Here is a 25529-nt window from a genome sequence, read left to right as displayed (position 1 = left end):
ATTTAAAAATCAACAAATTCACAAGAGGGTTGGTTTTCTTTGTCTGTATATGAAATAATTTGCTTTGTAATATTGAATAGAACATTTTAATATTATTTACTAAGTCAATATTCTACTTACATAATAATTTCAACACATAAGTGAAACAAAAATTAGTGAGTGAATACCAAAATTACACTATTATTTGCTCTCACAGTTATGTAGAATATAATTCATCTTTGCGGGACTTAAATTATGCTAATTTATACATTCTAATTTAAATAATCTACCCACTGTCACCCTTACAACTGGGTTTTAGTAGATAGAGGTTCAAGTACTCATCATAAACGAATTAATATTTTTGAACTTGGTGTAATTCTCATCACCTATGTTGATTTTATCAACAAAAACTTGCTTCTTTTTTATGTCATTGTTCTGTTTGGAAGGGCAGTAGATAACATTTTAAAATTCATCTACGACTGGAGAAAATATGTCATTCTCCCAAAGTTAGTTTTATGTTGGAAAGAATTATGTGTTCTAAAATGAAATCTACATTTACATCTAGATAAACTATGTGCATTGGGATTTAGTAATTTTTCTTCTTGAACCTAAAACTCTGAATTATTGGAGACAGAGCTCCATGGTTCAAAAGCTATGATTATGGATTTGTGCTAAGCTTTCCATGGTCTCCCTGGTCTTAGGTGACCGTTAAGGGTTTGAAGGATTTAATGCTCTGATTTTTTTCCCAGAGTGCACATTTTATGCAGCAGACAAAATCTGCCTGCATATGTATGTGAATCTAAAGGAAAGTCTTTAGGGAATCATGGCTCTTTCAAATATTAATAAATATAAGAAATCAATTTTAAAAGTTTCCAGTGATTTAAAATACCCTCCTCTTAACTGATTTTTAAAATTTGAATAGAAGGTTATTAAAACACAAAGTCTTTCTAATGCTCCACATATCTATCCTTATTGCAGAATTATTTACAACCCTTAGAATTCCTTGTTATCATTAACTTAACTCAGCAGATATATGGGAAGGCTTGCCATCATTTTATTCGTGTATTTGAAAGCCAATACTCACTCCTCAAGGCGAGTCAGGTTAAGTAATTACAACTTCTCGCTTGATACTTAAAATGGAAAACCCACCACCATTTAATAGTATGTGCCTTTCTCCAAACTTTTCATAATTTGCGATCCCATTTAATAAGGAGAACACAAATCTGTGCTTAAGTATAGCACCGATATATTTTGGCTTAAATATAGCCAAGAATAAGGGGAGAAAAGATAGTTGGTAGATAAAACAAACAAATATAAAATTATAAGACAGAAAATGGACATTAAATAAAAGTTCCAACAATGAGCTGAATCATCCACGAAAAGAAAGCTCGCTCTAACATAACTGTAGCTGTTATACATTTTTGATTTCATTGTGCCATTCTAAATTAGAAATACGGAACATTTTTCGTATATTGTCTTTAAGCTAAATAAATAACATTCTACACTTTATTCTAGCTCACAGACACTACAATTTTTCAATAACCAATTCAGTCATTTTAATATCCTTCTCATAATAGGTTCATGTATCACAGTGTTAGTAAGCAATATGTGACAATAATATATTCATTCTTTTTGTAAAAAATAGATTCTTTACCAGGGACTGAAGAAGCACTAATGGAAGAGGGGGAAGAATTTGAGAAAGCGTCTAAATTGACAGGACCTGTAAGTACACTCATTTACTTCCTTTTTTTTTTAATTCCTAAAACTAATGTATATTACCAATAGGAAAATCTAAAAGGAATAGGAAATAATATTCTTTAAATTGAGAAGTATCTTCAGATGTGCATCTGGTATATCCCACATAGTCATGCTGAGTGCTTGTATCAGTAGGTGGTCAGCTCGATTACAGGTATACAAGTGAGGCTGGACTTAGCTCTTTCAGCAATTGGGGAAAAAGATTTGAATAAGTTAGGAAAAACTAAGTTCTGCTTATTAACTGCTGGTTTGTGCACGTGAATATTCTAAAAGATTATGAGCTGCCATGCTAACTGTCATTATGTTTAACTATACACATCTTGATAAAAGTCAAATGTTCTGCATATCCTGAATGTTTACATATAACATAAGCTTACTATTATTGGTGTGAAGTCTTTGTGATAGTTTTTGCTACACTGTGTCTCTTCAATAGAGTAGATTGGGAGAAAACCATTAGGTTTAAGATTTTCAATCAAATTTAGTGTTAAAAGAATAAACACAGAAAACATAAAATCTGCACGTAAATTCCAAATATAAAGTTCATGAAAGACTTTAAGTTGCTATCAAAGTCTTGCATCATCTTAAATTTAATATTTAAACTGGGTTTATACACTACAATATTCTCCTCATTAGCCTGTTAGAGCAGCTGTAACAAAGCACCACAGACTTGGGAGGCTTAAACAACAGAAATTTCTTTCTCACAGCTCCGGAGGCAAAAGTCTGAGATCTGAGTCTTAAGATTGGTTTCTTCTGAGGCCTCTCTCCTTCCTCTTAACTGATCTCCAGATATTAAAAGCTGGTAGCATCTCTCATCTGAGACTTTTTTTTTCAGCCAAAACACAATCTGTTCTTTCAACAAATTCTTACACTGTAGTTTTCAAAGATTTCAGTACCTCTGATACTTTCTCTGAGCATATTCCTGTTTGCCAAGCTCCACTGTAAAGTGTTGGTTCTGCCACAACCAAACCCAGGGTTCTGAATAGTGTTCCCACATCAGCAAGTATCACTGGGGACGTAGTTGATACAAATATTATTTTTGGATTATAATCTGGGGTTTTATTAACTTTTTAAAAAGGAACTTTCTGGCATTTATAAAATTCAGAATGTTTGGATAATCTCATGATGACAAAGGCATGTCACCATTCAGGTGGTGGCAATGTTTCATTCATTACTGTTTGCAAACAGTTTTTAATCATCTGTGAATTTTGCCAAAGTCCAGGTATCTCCCTCATATGTAAAAGAATGCCACTAGACTCTTTCCCTAATCACTTTCTAAACTCAAGATAGATCCTGTCCCATAGTATTTGGCTTGCCTACTAATGCCTAATAACCCAAAGGGGTTACTACCCAAGTGATTTCAAACTGACCCTGAGAGATTTTCGCTTTCTTTTCACAGTGCTCACAAAGTGCTTTCCTAATGCAAAGATTTGTTCTAAGCCAATTTAGCTTGTTTTCACTTATCAGTTATTAGACTTTGGATTCTTAAAGATTCTACGATTCTATTTAATGTCAGAATAACTAATTCTTTTGAGAAGTATGCCGAATATAAATAATACATGTATAAATTTATATCGGGACCCTGAACATAATTTCTACTTGACAGCTGCTTTTATTATGAAGAAAACATGGATTACAGAAACATTCAGATGATACTTTAGAAGCAAAATCCCTAAGGAATATTTTTTAAGATTGTATTTTTGGTAAATCAAAGAGAAAATTGTGGCTTTATCTAAATATTAATGGAGAATTGGAAGGAAGCTAAACTTTTTTCGTTATTACCGTAAGAAATGCAAAATACTTCAAAGCAAATTTTGAGTCACATCCTGTAAAAATATAAACATGCCACAAATGTTGAAATCCATCTAGAGTAGTTTCAACACATGCTGTCTTATTTGCTAACTTTCCATGTTGGGCATTGGATATTAATAAGTAGGTAAAAGACTCTTGAAAACTGTTTTCCCCAGTGGCTTAACTTGTGTTTAAAATATTTTGTGAATATTTGAATGAGGTAAAGGCAACATTTGGATTTACATTTTTATCCTCCCCCAAATAAACAGGTCATTTTTTTGAAATTTCCCTTTCCTCCTCCTCCTTCTGCATTCTGAAATGTCTCTTAGCATATGTACATGTTATGAAGTTTAAAGCTAGATGTGTCAGATAAATCTATTTATTAAAAATGAACCAGCAAAAAGAGACTCTTAGGAAGAAAATACCAAGCAGCAGATTCTGATTATGGCCTTTAGCTCACAAATAGAGTACAGACATTTTTTTTAGATCAATGATCCATAAAGATTTAATATCAATGATTTTTTAATTTCACAATTTCTATATCTTTCTCAATCTTAAAAATTCTATTTTGTTTTGAAAGTATGAAACACATATATGAGTCTAATAAGAAGATGAAAAGATAATTTAAAAAGGCATTTAACATTCAACATCTTACTTTTTTTTTCTTTGTAAATCTCTTCTTTAACTTATTCATTAGTCAATACCGATCAGCCCATCATGAGCAGATTCCCATAAGATTTTATGTAAGTAGACATCATTTCCTAAAGTAGAAGAAAAATTTTAGAAAGGATTCCTGTAGGGAAAGTTTTCAGGAGGTACTAAAAGTTCTATTTTTAGTACATTTTCCTTGTGAAGAGCTTTATCTATTGATGAGTTATGTTTAACTACAATGGTAGTAGTAATAATAATGCTACCACATATTTCTACAATATTTTTTGTTAAGCATTTTTACATACTTAATATCAATCATCTCTGAATTTTGCAAGTCCTTATGTATGTAGGATTGACAACCCTTCAGTGAAATCAGTAGTACTCTAAGTTTTAGGTGAGTATACTGAGCTCCCAAAAGATCTGGTGATTTGTCCCATGTCACACAGAGAAGACAGAACTGAGACTCCTATTTCCCAGTGCCTCAAACTCTCACGGAACTTGTCGCGTCCGTACAGTTACTAAGGCTCTAGGGTCACTATTAAATAGCACATATAAATATAGAAAAGATGAAAATTAGGCCATTATCAGCCACCAATATCAAAGGTAGAATTATTCATTAGATTAAGTAGATAGTATAAAAGTAGAAGTTTGAGGTACCGGATCATGACAGGTAGATTTTTTATAATATTTATATTTTTTAGTTTATTTATTTATTTTGAGAGAGACAGAGAAAGTGTGAGCAGGAGAGGGGCAGAGAGAGGGACAACCAGAATGCCAAGCTGAGAGCATGGAGCTTTGATATGGGGCTCGCACTCACGAAACTGTGAGATCATGATCTGAGTCGAAATCAAGAGTGGGTCGCTTAACCGACCAAGCCACCCAGGCGACCCCATGACAAGTAGATTTTTATGAGTGGAAAGGATCAGTAAGTTTGGAACATAAAAGACTAGTTTTGCTTGGGTCCTTACTTACCGTAGGCGTCTGAGAAACCATTGCAGCATGATAAGAAGCGGGATCTTAATATTAGCGGGGGACTTGGAAGGAAAGGGAAAGGCAAAATAATAACACGTTTCAGAAAACATACTTATGACAAACTTGATTCAAAAGTGACACAGATGATTCTGGAATCATCTGGATTAGAGGCAAACTTTGATTACTTTTGATCTTGACTAATATTGTGCTTTGTTGGTTAGTAAATAAAAATTTTTGTTTAGTGATGTAGCAACAAGTGGATGGTATCTGTCTCTTTCTCTTCACTGATTCTTTCTACTTGCACTCACAAGTAGTAAGGTGTAGACTTGATTGTCTGAAGTTGAAATACCCAACACATACCACATTTTCCCTATATCTCGTGAATATGAAGTTTAAAAAGAGTAAGTTTGGGTTAGATGTAAATATGATTCTCTTTTGATAACAACTATAATTGGAAGGCATGAAGATAAACACATGCAGACTTCTGGTAACACAGACAACCGATGTACAAATTCGGAAAAGAATTTTGATAAGAAGAACATTGTTCTAAATGAATTTCTTTTTACTGGAAAAAAAATTAGGTGAATTAGTTGTGGTCAACAACACTTTATTCAGCCAATGAAGTGCATAGGTAGGCAGAGTTCTACCAGCATTTCTAGTCCCTGTCTGATTGTTAATTAGTACCATGGAATCTTCTTTCAATAAATCCTGGGTGCCCTTGGGAATTACGTTAAAAGAAGAATTCCACTACATACACGGAGCACTGATTGCTGAGAATGAAAGGAAATTTTGCAATCTGCTAAAATCTTATGACTTTTTGCAATATACAGGTTGCACAAACACCTTTTATTTCTCCACTCTAGAAACCAACACACTGTTTTCAAGCCAAATAGTGTGTGTCCCCATGGAGATTCATTCCTTTTATCCCATTTCTTCTTGCCAGATCTTTATTTCTTCTCTCATAAGGCATGCCAAAAAAGACATAGACATTTAAAAGATATAAAATTATAAGATTATCATGTAGACTTAACAAGAATTGTACCAGTAGCTTTCCAGTATAAACCACAGGTAAGAATATTTAGGGGACCGTTAGACAATTTCTTTATGAATTTTTATACTCCTACTTTCTATCTTGTTTCTGACTAATATTCTTCCCTGCATGTAACCCTCCCCTCAGAAAAATTTTGTCTTTTCATTCTTTTCTCAACTCGACTATTTAAACGTTTCCAGTAAACATCTTCCAAATTCTTTTTCATACCCAAGTATAATTTCATGATAAATAAATATTGTTACACATATTTCGGAAGGTTTATAATTCTGTGTACACTGATTTAAACGGCTGGTCAATGGAAACAATGTTGAATGAACTGGCTAATGAACATGTTGCAATTTTTTCTCTTATTATGTGTGGAGAAGAAATAGACACCAAGTAGCATTTATGGAATTAAGACTAAGCAAATTTCAACTGTACTCTTGCAAAGTAATAAAGAGAAGAAATGGATGTCATTATCATCTCTCCAGATAGAACTAATAAGTTAGGGTGGATTTCGTCTCTTGAAAGATACTGTGGACAAATTGCTGGCAGCTAATTGTAGCAACGAATTGTCTGCTAAGTAACGGCAATTAGTACGCGTTTTGCTCAACTCTGTGGGATTTTTACCATTTCTTTTTTCTTCTAGCCTGGGGAATTTTGTTTGGTCTGTATCATCCACAGATCTAGGACGCCAAAAATACTGCTTAAAATTAAGTACTATAGTAGGAAAGTTATCTGACTACATTTTGGAATCTAGTGTTATTTTTTCCTTTTGACATTTCAGGTCTGTTGATTTCTAACACATTGAAGATGGAAATATTTGCCTAAACCTATGCAAATATTATTTTTTAAAAAACTTCTATGAATTTTTAAAATGTAACTTCTAAATGTTACATTGGCATTGGGGAAAAAATGGCCTAAGATGATAAAGTATGACATAATAATTGTTAAAACATTGATTGTTTTAATTGCTTAATTTTGTTTTTGAGATAGTTGGAAGGAAGAATGACCTAATATGCACTGATGTAGAGCAAGAACAATTGATTTCTAAGCAAATCATAGGCATGCTGTTAATATCCTGAGGTCCCAACCCTTGTTGAGTCCACTAATTCTTATAAATATGATGGGCAAAAGAGAAAATACATTTTGGCATTTTCAGTATTTTGACTTTATTGCTAATTCTTTTTTTAGGGTGAGAGTAATTTATAAAGTAGCTAGAAATAACTCTAAATATAACATCTACATAGAAAAAAATGATAAAACTTCACTAAAAGATATAAAAATGACCTAAATATATATAAAATGTTGAGTGAGAAGATACTATAAAAATTAACAATTTTCTTAAATTTTTACATTTAATGCAACTTCAAAATCTCAGCTTAATTTTCATAAACCTTGATAGATTCATTCTAAAATTCATAGAGGAAATACAAGGCCCAAATAACAAAGACTGTATGGACAGAAAAGAGTGATGAGAGTTGACCTGCAACACCAGAATTAACTACTGGTTCAGGAATAGACAAGAGGACCAATGGAACTAACAGACAGACAGCCCAAAAGGCTCATAGCAATATAGAATTTGCTAAGTGAGACGGCTGACATTATAAATCAGTGAGCAAAGGGTAGAACATTCTACAATGCTGAGACAACATATATACAGGGAAAAGATGATACAGTTTAGAAATTTACCATACTTAAATCAAAATCCAGAGAGATTAAGGGCATATTATTTTTATTCTCAAGTTAGATAACTAGTGCTAATTATTTATTAAAATGATTGCCAACTACTGAAAATTTCATTTTATTGGGGTGTAAATAGACTGAAGAGGAAAAAAAGCAATATGGATTATGTTTGTGTAGTGAGGTAAAAACCCTATATATACTCTGATTAGGAAATGTGCAGGGTGTGTGTTGAAATGGCCTATTTTTGTGTGAAACATATTAAGTTAATATTAAGTCACTTAGTGGAGATAAAAAAAAAAAAACAGGAAGATCCCCCAAAAAGGTTTTCATTTACATATCATCTTCTTCTTCAGCTAAGAAAACTACATAGATTGCATAAAAATGATTGGATGCAAACTGCTTCCTACAAAAGCTTAAACATCTGTGGGCTTCCTTTCCCTCTGAACCACAGTGATCTTACCAAGGTCATTTTTTTTCTTTTTTCTTTTCTTCTTTTTTTTTTTTCATATTATAAGAAGTGGTCACATATAAAGTTTGAGTGTCAGGAATGTGCTGATTCAAACTGAAAAAATACTATATATTTTGCTATTATGTTGACCTAACATGATGTGTATTAAAAGAGCATTAGGAAAAAAATTTATTTTAGGCATTACGTTTGAAAGGATCTTGACTGTTGGGTCATACTGAATGACCATCCCTTTTTAATACAGTGAACTCTTTTTCTTCTTTTCCAAGCATCACAGATTTTAAAAGAGATTTCCAAATGTTAATAAAATATGAACATCAATCTCAGCATTCAATGTGCAAAATATTTTTCAGCTACAATTTGCTTTAACTTTCTGGCATCTCTGTTACAGTTTTCTTTATTTCAAACTTGTTTATTTTTATTACAAAAATATAATACTATTTATTGTATAAATTCTGGAAAACCCAGTAAAAATATAACTTAAAATCCAAAATCATGACATATAATGATGAATTGTTATGTTTTAGTTTTCCAGTATTTTTAAGCATGTATATGGGTAAACATGTCCTATCATAATAGGACTGTAGTCAACAAGCAACATTACATTCTTCTTTACATAACATAATGACAATAGTCTCACATAAAATTCTTTGTAAACCTAATTTTAATACCTGTATATTACTGTATGCTTACCTGTTAAAAAAATTTTTTTAATGTTTATTTATTTTTGAGAGAGAGAGGGGAAGAGGCAGAGAGAGGGAGACAGAATCTGAAGCAGGCTCCAGGCTCTGAGCTGTCTGCACAGACCCCGATGCAGGGCTCAAACTGTGAAATCATGACTTGAGCTGAAGTTGGGTGTCTAACCAACCGACCTACCCAGTTGCCCCTATTCTTAACTGTTTTGGTATCAGATCAATATCTGTATCTTTTTAAAGTTTAAGACTTTAATTTTAGTGTCAGACCATAACACAGAGATGTTATATTTGATTTAATGTTAGATTTTTAGTCTGATTATGCCCAACTAGTTTGTCCCAGATTGATGATGTTCACAAACTAGTGATAGATATGTAGGGATGTAGGCATTCCAGGCCCCCTGGTAACTGTTTTGAGGCCCATTCAGCTGCAAACAGACTATTGCAGACTCCACTGTGTGTTGTACAAGTATTATTTTCTATGTTTGGTTTGATGTGAAAAGGACTAAAAACACTGCTTTGGGTCACTTCTGAGATTTTGGGCTTGGACATAATGCTTTGGAGACCAACCATGCACAAAATCGTCAGTGTCTCAGTGTTTTCTTCAGGCTAGATTCTTTTAAAATTTTTTTAAAAATATTTATTTATTTTTGAGAGACAGAGTAAGACAGAGTGCAAGCAGGGGAGAGGCAGAGAGAGAAGGAGACACAGAATCCAAAGCAGGCTCTAGGCTCTGAGCAAGCTGTCAGCACAGAGCCCGACATGAGCTCATGAGCTGAAGTCAGATGCTCAACTGACTGAGCCACCCAGGCGCCCCTAACTGAGGCTAGATTCTTAAAAGAGTATGAACTATTTCAGGTTCTTGATGCATAACCAGAAAAAGTCCATTTGCCATTTTAACCAGAAATCTCCAAAACCCTTAATAGAATTAAGTATGCTCATGAATAAACAACAAATTCACAAAATCTATTTATCATACTGATAAATGTAAAATGTAAAATGGAACATCTTTGGTCCTTAAAGTTAGATTTCTTTGTTTACTAGTAAATTTCTTTGATTACTAATGGATAATTTTTACGCATATATGTTAGACACATGTGATTTCTATTTTTTATGAATTATTTTTCTTCGCCATTGACTATACTTCTTTTGGGGTGTTTGTTTTCCCGTTGACTTATTAGTATTTATTAGACATTAAAAATAATGACTTGTTCCACCTTATATTTGTGGTAAATATTTTCAGTAAATTTTTTTGCCTTTTAATGTTTTCATGATAGTTCTTTAAATTATATTGAAGCTATACTTTTTCTTATTTCTTTCATTCTTTTTAGACATAGCTCTCCATGTCAATATTAGATAAATATTTACCTAAAAGTTATTTACATTTCCCCTGAAATTCTTTTTATCAATTTTGAGTTCATTTTGGTGGTTGCTGTGAAGCATGGATCTAAATATAGTCTCAGACAACATTTGCTAGTGTCATTTGCTTTTGAGAACCATCCCTTTCTAATTAGTGTGAATTTTTTCTTTTCACTTAATTCACTAGGTATAATAATATCACAACTAGTATTTATTTAATTTTAATTTTTTACCAGGTACTTTATAAATATTATTCCTCATTCTTTTCCAATAAGTCTTAATTATTTCCCAGCTGACAGATGAGGAGACTAAAATTTCAGATGTGATAATTTGCCTTGGGTTTCTCAGTTTGTAACCCAGCAAGCCAGGATTTTATTTGCCCCAAATCAGGGTCTGCTCACAACTATTCTACCACCTGGGCCGGGGAGAGTTGCCTCCGTTGACTTGCATACTATTTTTGTTTTAGTTATTGTAGCTTTACATGTTTTAATATCAAATAGATAATCCCCTCACCTTCATTCTTCTTTTCCAAAATCAAAGAATTTAACCATCATATAATAACTAGCTACTCTTTATCACAGCTCTGAAACATGCCTTTTGTACTTTTAAAAAGTACAGATTTAGGGTTTTGATCTTTTGAGAGAAGTTTGGTGTATCCTTTGCCAGAATATAGGAACCTACCAGTCAGTTTCTGCAGAATACTTAGTTTGCTTATATAAAAAGCATTTCACCAATGATTTTTGCTGTTTCTGAAAAAAGCTTAAATAATGTTTATGAAAATCTTATAAATTAGAGACAAAATTGATATCTTAACATCCAGTTCTTTTGTTCAGGATATTGGGACATTTTGATTTGGAAATAACACAAGTTTTTTTGGGAAAAAGGGAAGCTGAGTAATTCGCAAATAAATATCTCTCTGTGATGTCACAACTATAAAAAGGTATTTGTATTTCTTAAGCATCATGAGTCAGATGCCTGTATTTATTTTATTTAAATCTGAATTTCTAGAAATTGTCATTTTCTTTTTAAGCTTTATGGCTTTTAATATTTATCAAGAAAGTATTTGCATTTCAATAGTAATACAGCACACATGTCATAACGGGAAATTTCTAGAAAGATTGCTTAATCAAAGAAGAAATATAAAGGGTTTATTGCCTAAGGAGACAAACTTCAAATGACGTCAAGAAAACATAATCAAGAATTAGCAGGCATCTTTACTTGGAAACCACAAAAGTTGAGAAATATCCATGTAGAGTCTACTCTTCAAGAAGGGACAAAAATATCCCAGTCTGGAGGAACTGCAGGCCAAGGACAATAAAATGAGAGTGGACAGTACTTCAGATCTTAGATATACAAGTCATTTATCTCTGCCAGGGACGCCATTCCTTTCCATTTGTCTCTTTCCTGTGCTTCCACCACTTGAGATCAACTTGGGGGAAATCCATAATGCTTTGGTGGATTTGCCTCACTAGATTGCATTTCCGGTGCATCATAGGATGCATGAACTCTTCCTGACTCCATTTTGCTTGCAGTCTTTTCCGTGCTCCACATATCTTCCACCTCCAAATCTCTTCTCTTTTCATTTCTTTCTTTTGACCAACCACCCTTGTCCTTGGTAGAGATTTCTTGCTACAGATTGCCACCACTGTTTCTCCCAGTCTAATCTAGGAAGCTGGCAACCATTCTAGATTCCGCTGTCTGCATCGATCCTGGGTCAGGGAAGTCACACTCACCATCTTAACATCTCTGCACTACTCGGTGTGGATTTATTTGTCCACATGAAAGTCCATCCCAAGAATTCTCCTCTGGCAGGCAGTGGACTACAAACCCTCGAGGAGGCCAGGTCTTTCCACTTGAGACTCACTGCTATAGATATTGACTGTTATGTAGAAGGGAAACTGGTTGAAAAAGGCTAGCAACTCTCTTAGACTGTATTTCCCTTGAGAGCAGGGACTCTGGCAATAACCATGTGAAATGCTTCAGCTTTATTTACATTAGCTTACTTAAAATTGTATAGGGGTGCCTGGATGACTCAACGGGTTAAGCGTCCAACTCTTGATTTAGGCTCAAGTCATGATTTCACTGTTGGGAGATTGAGCCCTGTGTAAAGAAAGCTCCATGCTGGGTGTGGAGCCTGCTTAAGAATCTCTCCATCTCCCTCTGCCCCTCCCCTGCTTTCTCTCTCTCTCAAAAAAAAAAAAAAAAAAAGTGTTAGAATTGTATAACCACTCTGGGAGGTAAGTTTATCTCCATTTTTAGATGGAGACACTGTCTTATTGAAGGTAAATAACTACCACTAACGATGGAAGTACGATTGGAACCTCCTATAGACTAAATGTTAGTATCCTCTCAAAATTTATATGTGGAAGCCTATTCCTCTAATCCCCAGTGTGATGATAATTGGAGGTGGAGCCTTTGGGAGGTATTAGGTCATAAGAGTGGAGACTTCATGAATGGGATTAGTGCCCTTGTGAAAAAGACCCCAGAGAGTTCTCTTGCCCATTCTGACCTATGAGGACACAACAAGAAGACAGCCATCTGGGAACCAGGACATGGGCTCTCACCAGACAACACACAGAATCTGCAGGTACCTTGATCTTGGACTTACCAGTCTCCAGAACTATGAGAAGTAAATTTCTGTTTATAAGCCACCTAATCTATGATGTTTTATTAAGGTAGGTCAAACAGACTGAGACAGGACCCAAAAGTGGGTGACTGGCACTGCTGGAATTCAAGTCATTTCTTTCCACTTGTTTTTGGAGGCCAAGGAGCAGGCATTAGTTCTTAGGAGAGGACCATTCTGGCCCGGTCTCCTCTCTAGTGAGAGCAGTTCCAGGATTATCTGTTTTATACATAAAACTTTGGTGTAACATTTGTTTTGAAAATGTGACTTGTCCTGCTATAAACAAACTTTGAAAATTACTGTTTAGATTATTCAGAAACTTGAGTATTTATTTTCTCGTAGAGCACTAACATTAACATCGAGCTTTCCTTTTACATCACGTGAATGTTTTGTCTTTTTTATTAAACACTTTTGAGGGCTCAAGGATTGAGAGAATTATAAAAGCTTTTTCTTCACAAGGAAATTCATATTAGAGATTTTGAATGCTTTTAAAGTCCTGGAAAAATCATGTTAGGTTTGGTCAAGTAACAATGAAACACATTGAATTACATTAAGCAGGAGGATCGTAAACTTTTTTAAGACTGATAAAATGGGATATGGGGCAGTTATAATTTCTTATTCTTTGCATTATTTACAAATATGTCTGATGAATTCAGTCTTCATAGAGTTAATTATTTGACTGCATCTTTGAATTAATCCTCAATTTGAGGGAAGGAAAAGAAATAAGACCACATAAATGCAGTAAGTCATGAACAAATGAAAATGGTCAGAAACTCATGAGGAAGTGTTTTATACTTAGAGACTGACCCTCATCAATCTTATCAGTTTTGTTTTTAATGACATTAAATTTTAACTATCTTACTCCTGATCCAAATTTTTAAAGCACCAAATTTCCACTTTACTTTCTTTTTGTGATACTGCTTATTTATTCAAATTTTGTCCATGGGGGCTTTTTCTACAGAGTGGTTAGTTCGTGACCTTAGAGTCAAGAACAGCTCTGTAGCATTTAGGAAAACCTCCTTATTCCACTGTTGATGGGTTTCCTGCTGGACAACAGAATACTGATGTTCTCCATTTCTTAGACTAGTGACTTTTCCATACAGCTGTTGGCATAAAAGGAAAGCAAAGAAACTTACTAAATCCTCTTTTATATACTGGAGAGTCAAGCATAACATATTCATTTTATCTGTGGTTTTTTAGTCTTTGCTCAGCCATGATGTGCAAATGTCAAATAAATAGTTGACTTTTGATGTGTTTTCACACAGCAGTAAAACAGACTGTAACAAGGCAAACTTTGTCTTTACACATCTCTGTAGCTGGATTTCAAAAATCAGTAACTAACATTTATATGTTTATAAAATGCTTTTATATTATTCCAGCAATCTTGGAAGTAAGCAGTGTTGTTATCCCCATTTTAAAGATGTGAAAAGAAGCTCAGACAGAATAATTGCCCCAAATCCCATAAAACTAGAATTTCGTTTGGCTTATCCTGAATGCCTTTTAGAATTTGAGCAAATAGATGGCGGTGTAGCTTGCAAAATCACCCACCAAATTAGTTCAAGATTTTCATGGTATGGATTCTGAGATTATCAACATTATGATATTTTTACCAAGAATATAATAAGTAGAAAGTAAAATTTCTATTATAATGATTCATATTTATCTAAAGATATTCAGCATCTAGCACAGTGCTGAGAGGAGGAGATGCTCAATTAATGGTTGTTGGATTGAATTAAGGGAAGGAAAACCACTCTGCGAATATTTGGGTGTTCTTTTATTTATTAGCCACTTTTTCCAAAGGTCTGATGTCCTAAATAGAATATAATGGTGTGCTAGGACATAACATCACAACTCCTTTAAACGCATGTGAAGCCGCAGGTCTTCTGTCTTGCGTACCCTCCAATTTGCCAGAGCAGGTTGCTTAGGCTGAGGGTTGTAGGATGATGTGGGTCTGAATAATTTCCATTTCGTGGCCTTTACCCTCTTTTGAAATTTCTCCTTTTGTCTAAGTAGGTAACAGTGCGTCCTAATCAGATGTTTGAATGTGATGGGATATCATTACTATCATCATGGTTATTATGTCAGCATAACTTTAAGTAGTGCAGTTGTGCTCAGGGTGGCATTAGAGACCAGGAGGCCCCAGTACCTTCAAGACATGTCCTTTCTTCTAAAACAGGCTTGGAAAGTGCTCCCTAAGCAGAATGCCCTTAAAACTGTCTTATTTTTGAGCTCTTATCTTATGGAAAAATAAATGCCCAATGTCTTCAACCTCTTTACCTATTGGCGCTTCCACTTTCTGTCCTTAGTGGAAACATTATACGGACGATCCCCTACTTAGGATGGTTCAACTAACGTCTTTTTGTTGTTTTGTTTTTGACTTTACCGTGGTGCAAGAGTATTATGCATTCAGTAGAAACTGTACTTCATATTTTGATTTTTGATCTTTTCCTGGACTAGCAGTGTATGACACGATACGGTATGGTATAGCAGCGGTGGCTCCCAGTCAGCCATGGAATCACGAGGGTAAGCCACCCGTGCACTTGAAACCATTCTGTACCTGTACAACCATTCTGTTTTTCACCTTTGACACAAAAGTCAATAAATTTCATGAGATATTCAATGCTTTACTGTAAAATAAGATTTGTGTTAGATTATTTTGCCCAATTGTAGGCTAAAATAAGTGTTCTGAGCACATTTAAGGTAGGCTAAGCTAAGCTATGATGTTTGGTAGGTTAGGTGTATTAGATGCATTTTCAATTTAGGATATTTTCAAGTTACAATAGATTTATTGGGATATAACGCCATTGTAAGTCAAGGAAAATCTATACTTTCCCAGGCATTTCCTCATTATTCATGCTTTTATGCAAATACCCATTATTTTGTTAGACCAGTTAGTTATAAGAGGCACTATTATGTTTATCCTGGTTTTTCATTACAAGTTACTAAAACCATTCATTTTCAACTCTAAATAACAATTCTGCCTCTGAGGTTTGTAATGTCTGATACAATGTCAGTTTGCTGCTCATATTCCTCATTAAGGACTTTGATATTTATCATAACCAATCTATCCAACATGCTATCCTCAAGATTATTTTACATTCTGGTCTTCAATAGCTTCCAGCTAATTTCTCGATAGATTAATCCTCATTTTATTTGGTCTCTTTATGGAAATTGGTAGAGTTGACTACAACTTTTTTGTTCTTAAAGTTCCTGCTCCTTTTGTTTGCCAAGATACTATTCTCTTCTGACTATCTATCTCAGTCCTCTTTGCTAGGTTCATTCCTCCATCTGCCCCCAAAAGTTTGGTGTTTACCAGTACACCTTCTTGTCTCTTGTCTCTCATCTTGCATATTCTCTCCAAGTAATGTCATTTGCACCCATGACTTCTGTTGGCTTTCAATCTAGTTCTGTCTTCTGGATCTGTCCCTACGATTCAGAGTCATATATACCAAATCAAACCAAACCAAGCCAAACACCACCACTATCACAAAAAGAAGAAAAACAACAACACGGAACCTATTCACCTGAGGGCCAATTGAAATTTCAATCTCAAAACATTAAAGCTGAAATCCTTAAAACGAACTTGTTTGGCCTCAATCCAGAATCCTCACTATCTCTCTGCCGGGCTCTTTTGAAAAATTATCATTATGTCTTCAGTCTTTCACTCCATCAATCTATCTACTGAAAACCAGGGAGCTTTTTCTGAAATAAAAATCTGATCATGGTACTGTTTCTGGTAGGGTAACATTCAAACTAGTTGTTGGTTTGGTATACACGATTCTCAATAACCTGGCCCAGCTGTCTGTCCACCTTGTGTCCTACCCTTGGAAACATAGATGTTAGTTTCAGGTTTCAATATATTCTGTATTCTCGCTTCATGGAAAGCCTGTTTCTCACTTCTTTTATTTAAAAAAAAAATTTAATGTTTATTTATTTTTGAGAGAGAGTGAGAGAGAGAGAGCGAGCACATACACGCACAAGCGGGGGGAGGAGCAGAGAGAGGGAGACACAGAATCCTAATCAGCTCCAGGCTCTGAGCTGTCAGCACAGAACTGGCAAGGGGTTTAAACCCAGGAGCTGTGAGATTATGGCCTAAGCTGAAGTCGGGCACCTCACCGACTGAGCCACGCAGGCACCCCGCCTCTTTTTCACTTCTTGAATCACCACGAAACTCCTATCTTCTATTAGCGTTAAGCCTTCTGAAATCGTTTCTTGACTCCCCTTGTTTACTTCCGGAGTGCCATTTGCCGCTGCTTTCCTGTGTCCATCTCAATCTCATGTGCTCTAATTCTTTAAGGAGTTTTATTACCCTATTTGTCTCAGTCTATTATATTCTCACCTTCTGAGGTTAGAAAGTGGTCTTATTTCTCTTTATCCAAAGGTATACTTATGCAGACAGAGGAATGAATGAATGAGTGAATGATTCCACTTTGGCCCTCAGAGAATAAAAATTGGTTATTTTTCTGTTTACTAATGACGTGATGCAATGTGTAGCTTTGTGTTGCAGTTGTTCTCTGACTGTTGTATCTGAGTGCAGAAAAACTCAAGAGGATAGTCATTCAGGTAGAGCTAGAAAAAAAAAACAAAACCCCCAAAGTTCCATAATGCCCAGCATAAATACAGAAACTCTGTCCTTAAGGTTTTTAAACCAATTAGTCGGTCAATCAGTAATTCAAACAATAAATAGTTGTCTACTCATTGTGCCTAGTGTGATAGAGAACACACAGACGTGTTGGATATAATTTATATTCTTAAATGTATCAGCTAGTCATATGCATTAAGGCATTCACTAGAAATCATGCTAAAATTTTATGTAGAAAATAATAAAAATTGCAATAAGAACTGACTTTTATTGATTTCTTTCAAAGTTCCAGTTGCTATGCTCAGTGTTCTCACACACAACATACAATTTTTGTCACACATTAGTTACAAATTATCTCCGTTTCATTAATGAGTAAATTAATTAAAGATTAATTAGACTTGCTCAAGGACACAACGTATAAATTGTCCCGTGATAATTCAAACCAGGTGATCTGGTTCCCGAGCTTTCTATAGCCCAATAGCATCTCTGTTTAAGGGTACAAATTAAGGAGTAAGACAATTATTACTACAGAACACTAAAGTAGGCTTAAAAGCATAATACGGAGCTCTTGAATGGAATAAAACTTGAGGGAAGTCTTAAAAGTTGGGAAGGTTCCTATGCATTGTGAGAAGGGGTAAAACCCAGTAGATGAGAAAGACATGAAGAAATCTTGAAGTTTAGAATAGGCAGTCTTTTTCCAAGGGCCACAGAAGCCTGTAATGTTGTAGCAGATTATTATTATTGTTGTTATTTTGAGTAGTAAAAATAATGGTGGATTGTGGGTCCTGAATACTAGGTTGAGGGCAGTAGAGATCTCTGGATACCCCTGAGCTTGTTTTATTTATTTTGGAATATTTTTATTTATTTTGGAAAGTAGCCCTGATGGCTACTTGATTTGGTAAAATTAGAATGGAGAACATTATAGAAATGACAAGGGCACCAATTGGCATCTTTGTAATCCTTCAGTATGATGATGAATTTGTAAACCCAGAATAGCAATGAATAGCAAGAAGGAATAGCATGTTTTTTACCTTGCACTTTCCTGTATGCACTGTTTTTACTTTAGGAGATATAATTTATGTATCATAAAAATTCAACCATTTCAAAGATACAAGTCAATAATTTTTTATTAAATATCATGAGTTGTATAACCATCATCATAATTTGGTTTTAAGACATTATCATCATCCCAGTGAGATAACTCATGCTCCATTTACACTTACTCTCCATATCCACTTCCAGTCCCAGCAACCAGTAATCAATCAACTTTCTGTCTCCAGAGATGATTTGCCTATTCTGGACATTTCATATAAATGGAAATATACAGTATGTGGTCTGGCCTCCTTCAGTTAACATAATGTTTTTGAGATTCATCTATGTTGTAATATGATCAGTAAATTCATTCTTTTTCACTGATGAATCGTAGTATTCCATTGCTAGATACACCATATTTTGATTATCCTTTCATGAGTTGATGGACATTTGAAGTGAGTTTCCAATATTGGACTATTATTAATATACTGCTATGAAAAGTCACATGCAAATCTTTTTGTGAATATGTTTACACTTCTTGTGGGAGATTCACATGAGTGGAATTGCTCCTTTGTGTGGTAAGTTTATATTTAACTTCTAAAATTTTGCCTTTGCAACTTTTTAAGGGCACAAAATGAAAGGTGTGAAGCATAGAATTACGATATGGCCTAGCAATTCCACTCATAGGCATAGACCCCCAAAACTGAAAACAGGTGTTCAGAGAAAAACCCTTATGACAGTTTCACAATAGCAAAAAAGTATAGATAAAATAAATAGAAAAAAAAAACCAACCCCATCTCTATCAACTAATGAATAGATAAACAAAATATCATACATCTACACAAGAGAATATAATTAATCCATAAAAAAGCGAAGTTCTGATATATGCTACAATGTGGGAGAACATTGCAAATATTACACTTAGTGAAAGAAGATGGACACAAAAGTTTACATAGTGTTCCATTTGTATGAAATATCCAGGATAGACAAATTCATAGAGATAGAAAGCAGATAAGGGGTTCTCAGGGACTGAAAGGAGAGGAGAAAGGGGAATCATTGCTTAATGGGGTGGGGTTTACTTTTGTAACTTTTTGTAATTTTGTAATTACGTAGTGAGGATGGTTGGATAGCACTGTGAATGTACTTAATTTCACTGATTCATACACTTTAAAATCGGTAAAATAATATATATTATGCATATTTTACCACAGTAAAAAGGATTAAATCTTTGTATGCCCCACAGACTGAAAATTTTTAAATGCACATGAATAAATTGATTTGCTTTGGTACATTGCTCTGGAGAGTCAGAAAGCTAACTTTCAAAGAAAGATTGTTCTTTCTTACGATCAATTAATCATTGTCATTGTCATCATCACTCGCTTATTCAGTGTTTACTATATCCGTACATTGGTCTCAGGGCTTTACAGACATTATCTCTAATTATCATCATATTCCAAATAAGCAGGAATTATTCCTAATTTTCAAGTTTAGGAAATAGAAGTTCCAAGGGGTTAACATATCCATAGTTACCGAGTTAGTAAATGCTGGATGTGTGAAAGAGACATTCTCTTTTACTCTAACGACTTTGAATTTTATACTATATTTTGTTCTTTCAAAATTGTTTGAGCATGTACTAGCTGGAAGGCATCATGCACAAAAGAATAGTAAAACAAAGCGTTGTTATTGAAGAAGGCAGAAGACCTGAAAAGGGACTCTAAATTGGAAACCTCAGTGTTTTAGGAAATTCACATTGTATTTTATGCTAGTGGACTCCTGGGCAAACTGGAACAATGACCATAATTTATCCCACATTGTAACATGACAGTTCCTAACTCAATATATGCTTACTATGAGCTGATTTCAAATATTCTGGCTTACTTCCAAGAAGAACACAGAGCTTATAACTTCAATTACATGGCATTTCAAGCAGAACCACGTCCTAATATTGGACTGAGGGATTAGAGTTGACTGCTGGGACAGCAACACAGTTCAGGAAAGAATAATTATTTTTAGATCACTTTGAGGACCAAGTGGACCAGCTTACCCTTGTGCTTAAAAACATCACAAAGGCTAACAGGCTTAATACTTGGCCTTAGTAGAAAAAGTAGGTTATGTGAAGTTGTGTACAGGATCTCAATGGAAAGTTAAAAGTCTCACACTCCACATTGTATTGAGGGGTTAGAGGCTTGAATCACAATCAGCCTCCTAGACGGCCAGTTAGGATTTATTTGACATAAAGATTTAACCAATAGTTACTAGAAAAATATGAAATTATTTTGAGAAATATTTGGTTACACTATAGCTTGAATAGATACAATATAACAATTAGAAGAGTTATATGAGTTATTTTATTATGATATTGCTTCCTGAAATTATTAGTAAAACCTATATTGGATTGAAATCTTAAAAATATTTAATATCTTTGAATTAAAAAAATAAATTGTATTATAAATATAATTATAAATTTTGTCAAAATCTCTTGTATAAATTTAGATATATGCCCACAATGCCATGAACTTCCTTCAAATCACAAGGTGAAGAGGCTAAGCTTCCTAATGTGTACGTTTTAGTTTAATTGCAGTCCCAGCTTCATAGGCTCAGTGCGTATAGAGGATCCTAACAGCAATTCTATTCTCAAACATTGATGTTGCGGACATCAAACAAGATGTTCCAATCTTACCTCAACTTTTCCAGGTTAAAGGAAACTAAACTCAGGATGAAAAACGTATCTCTCTGTTAAACCTGTTGGAGAGCTCTTTATTATTTACAGTGATCAAAAATTGATCCTTCGGACCTCCCACAGATGGTTTGTGTTGATGTCCCCTTAAACTCAATTTCCCTCCCTTTGAATTCTATGAAAGGATCCCTCCTTGAAACCTTTCTAAGGATTTCTCTGGCAAGGCTTATAACTCTAAGTTCATTCCTCATCACCTAGGATGTACTCTTCCTTTGACCAGGTTGTTAGAAGCTGCTGCACTTTGAGCAGCGTGCTGGAGCCGGCTCGCGGTGGCTTCCTGGAGCTGGTAGTGCTGTCCTTTCCGGACTCTGTTCAATGACATCTCATTGGTAACCTGACCTCAGTGCTGAGGGAGTATTTACATCACAGAAACCAGGAAGTGCTGCATAACAAGAGCCTTAATTTTTCCCCTAGAAAACTAGTTGTTCATCTTTTTTTTTTTTTAACGTTTATTCATTTTTGAGAGACAGAGAGAGACAGAGCATGAGCAGGAAGGGGCAGAGAGAGAGGGAGATGCAGAATCTGAAGCAGGCTCCAGGCTCAGAACTGTCAGCACAGAGCCCATCGCGGGGCTCCAACTCACAAACTGCGAGATCATGACCTGAGCCGAAGTTGGACGCTCAACCGACTGAGCCACCAAAATACAGATGAGTGAAATAAGTCAGTCAGAAAAAGACATATATCATGTGATTTTACTCATAATATGGAATTTAAGAAACAAAACAAATGAACAATTTAAAAAAGAGACAAATAAAAAACAGCCTCTTGAATGTAGAGAACAAACATGGTTGGGGGTGTGTGTCAGGGAAGTGGGTGGGAGGATGGGTGAAACAGATAAAGGAGATTAAGAGTACAGTTACCGGATGGACAATGAGTAATGTATAGAATTGTTGAATCACTAATTTAAACATCTGAATGTAATATAACACTGTATGTTAATTCTACTTGTATAAATATACATAGGTAAGTAAGTAAGTAAATAAATAAGTAAAGCAAGCTTGAGAACACACACACACACACACACACACACACACACACACACACACACACACGAAGAGAATCCAGGTGAGAAATGTAGAGAAGGATGCCCTAAAAACTGATAGGTCACTTCTTTTGGGTATCATTGGCAAACTTTATTGTGATTACACAGTAGGGGCTCCAGAGCATGCCTCCCAGGAACTTATACCCTTATAGAGACTTCCACAGAGTTGTGTATACAGTGGTGATTAGGATTTCCAAATTCAAAAGTGGGGAAATTTTCTCCCATTCTTACATAAAATAGCAGTGCGATGCCATACTCTATGGATCAAAGGCAGAGTGGTTGAGTTAGAAAATATTTCTTAATTTTAACATTATGTGGTATGTTTCGACCAGCATTTCTCTTTAGTTAGCTCTTAAATCATAGTGGTTTTGTTTTTTTGAATATCAGGAAAGTCCCCATAAATTTGTAGGTAGTTCTTTTTGAGAATGGTATGGATCCAATTTCCTACCAATCCACCAGAGAATCTTGATGTTTTAAAATGATAGTATCTTGTGAAGTTCTGTACTGCTGCACATTATTTTGTTCTTGAAGCAATACTTAAAAGAAAATGACAAATAGCATATTTTATGGTTATAGCACTGGAATATTGAAAACATGTTCTCTCAGACCAAATTATTACTGTTTTGTAAAAAGAAATGAGTGCCCTTGGATCGTATAGATGTGTTTGTGAACACTAAATATAAAATTTAATGCACTATTAGAGCATGTATCCTGCTTTGTTAATCAACTGGGATTTATTTACTAAGTTTTTAATATGACCCCTTCCACCATAAAGCCTTGTAGAAGAAAAGTGGAAAGTGAAATCGTTTTAGACCTAGTCTAATAGTTTAGACTAGATAGTCTGGTTCTCTTAGGAAAATTTTCTAAATGCACCAAGATGAAAACCATTAAGTAAATTATATGATACAGACTGCATACATAATGTCAGTTTAGAAACAAGAGAACTTTCTCTTGGTTAGAAGAGTTAGATAAGATTTTAAGGGAGATTTGAACTTGATCTTTGTACCACAAAAATCATTTTTGAGCATCTGTTCTACTAGTTGACACAGTATCTCTTTCTGTCTCTGCAAAGTAAAGACATAAAGAAGATAGAAAACCAGGATCCTCAAGGACATTTTATATGACCCTCCTTTTGTAATTTGAGGGTGTAGTTTATATATGACTCAAGAGGCCTTGTCCTACAAGTTATACTTTCAAAAATATTTTTTTAGGAATATGGTTTGTAATATGGCAAATAGGATTCTGATGTGTGAATAACATGCCTCATATTATTGAAATTAACTAATAACTTTGATATGTCACACGTGGCCTCTACATGACATTTCCTGGTGTATGTTCTTTTCCTAGCATGGAACAGAGCCGTAGTCAGTGATACCAAACTCTTTCTGTGGCTGCTGGAGGGGTCAGGTCATGCTCTAGTCAGGAGCAGGAGGCTCTGAGAATGAGCCTCCCTCATTCTGTGCAAGTTCCCATTTCTGTGGCTATCTAGCATTTGGTTACCGTGTTCTTTCAAACAATTCTGTGTCTATATTAACTAAAAAAAAAATCACTTAAAAAATGCCAAGAGTGATTTCATTAACCAAATGGATTAAAAGATATAGTGTTACATACTATGGGAAAAACCAAACTAATAAATCATACTGTAAACTAATAATGCTTACTGTTGACCTTAGAAATGGAAAAGTATATCCGGAAGGTATATCCTGAAAGTGTTACTTTTAAATTTTTTCTAAAGCTCTGTTAAATTGCTACCTTAGTTCAAAGTGGGGAAAAGAAGCCAAAACCTGCTACTGGGAGTTAAGTTGACAAGTATGTTCTTTCATGATTACTTTGTGTTAGGGCGTAAAATTCCCTTTCGATGTAAACAGGGCTTTTAAGAATCTGGAAAGGAATGTTAAACAGCAGGTGAAGGTTGGAACCTTGAGGCCAAAGAAGACATTAAGTAAACTTAACCTATCCACTTTACCCTGGAACTTGAATAAATCTAGAGCCTGGAAAAGAATACCTAAGGCTCTTTCTGGTCACAGTGAATTAATGTCTGAGTTAACCAAAGCTGTACTATTTGCATAGAGAACTTCTGGGATTTTTAAGAAAACAGAAATGCAAAGACAACTCTAATAGGCTCTACCTTTGAAACTTTTAAGGGGATATGAACGTCATAGTCTAGCAATCAGAGTAAAAAGTACACTTAGAAATGTTTACATAAAATGTCTACTGTTAAAAGCCAAGGTAAGGCAGATTTCTCAGAGCGACCACACTACATATGTCTATGTAATTCGGCTAGTCAGAGGATAGGCACATCAAAACTTGTTTTTAATGGTTACTTAACCTTTACCTAGTAAAAATAGTACATTAACATATTTTTCTGTATTCAGAAACTTTTTGGAAATACTTACCCTACAGGAAACTCCTGAACCTACAAAAACTAAAAATTCTACAGCACAAGTGGAATGCGTGTTGGGGTTGCTTATTCTGATGAAATAATGTGTGTTAGTTATGTCATTATAAATATTCACATCATTTTGAATGTCTTCCTCCCAACTTGCAGCAAAGATTTCTTACCAGGCAGGCAAAAGAGATATTTCTAGAAGATAACAGGATCATTCAGGGTCACTAGCTTCAAAATTGAGCCCAAGTCCAACTCTGGAAACACTGTCATAATTTCACTGTCAAGGAGAAGTTGTATCCCAGATTCGTGAGGTCTCCTGTTGAGAGTTTTTCTGACACTAAAACTATTGAATCTTCTGTAACTCCCAATGAACTCTGACCAAAGAAACAGGCATAATGGCAGTGTCAGGAATAACAGTAATAGAATAATAATTTGGCATCAGATTAAGAGTTACCTTTATATTGAAAATGTGTTATTTGCTATTGATTGCCATATTTTCACGGGTATTATCTTATAAAAATCTTCATATTCAATAAGCATTGTTATACCAGTTTCACAGCTGTAGAAATTGCTGTCAAGAGGCTCAATAATCTCTCAAGATTACAAAACTGGGGAATAGCAGAGCAGGCTTTGACACGGGTCTGCATGGTTCCATAGCCGGTACACTTACTTCTGGTAGATAGAAATGCACTTCCTAACTAAGTGCATTTGTGGCTTAAAACTAAGAGTGCCCCCAGTGTAGACAG

At 34.8% G+C, this 25529-nt stretch overlaps 1 protein-coding gene across 6 annotated transcripts in view; it reads left to right on the top strand.

The window, feature by feature from the left end:
• CF2H8orf34 (chromosome F2 C8orf34 homolog) overlaps positions 1-25529 on the top strand; it is a 413316-nt gene that overhangs the window by 324074 nt on the left and 63713 nt on the right. For all 6 annotated transcript variants that reach the window (XM_086696037.1, XM_086696036.1, XM_086696035.1 and 3 more), the window contains one exon: positions 1625-1701. In XM_086696037.1, the coding sequence (XP_086552163.1) occupies positions 1625-1701 (77 nt within the window). The remainder of the gene's footprint in view (positions 1-1624; positions 1702-25529) is intronic.

Source organism: Puma concolor, chromosome F2, assembly GCF_028749965.1.
Source record: "Puma concolor isolate L17-30 chromosome F2, mPumCon1.1.hap2, whole genome shotgun sequence".
In the NCBI taxonomy this organism is placed as follows: Eukaryota; Metazoa; Chordata; class Mammalia; order Carnivora; family Felidae; genus Puma; species Puma concolor.
This window is presented reverse-complemented; position numbering and strand designations above follow the sequence as displayed.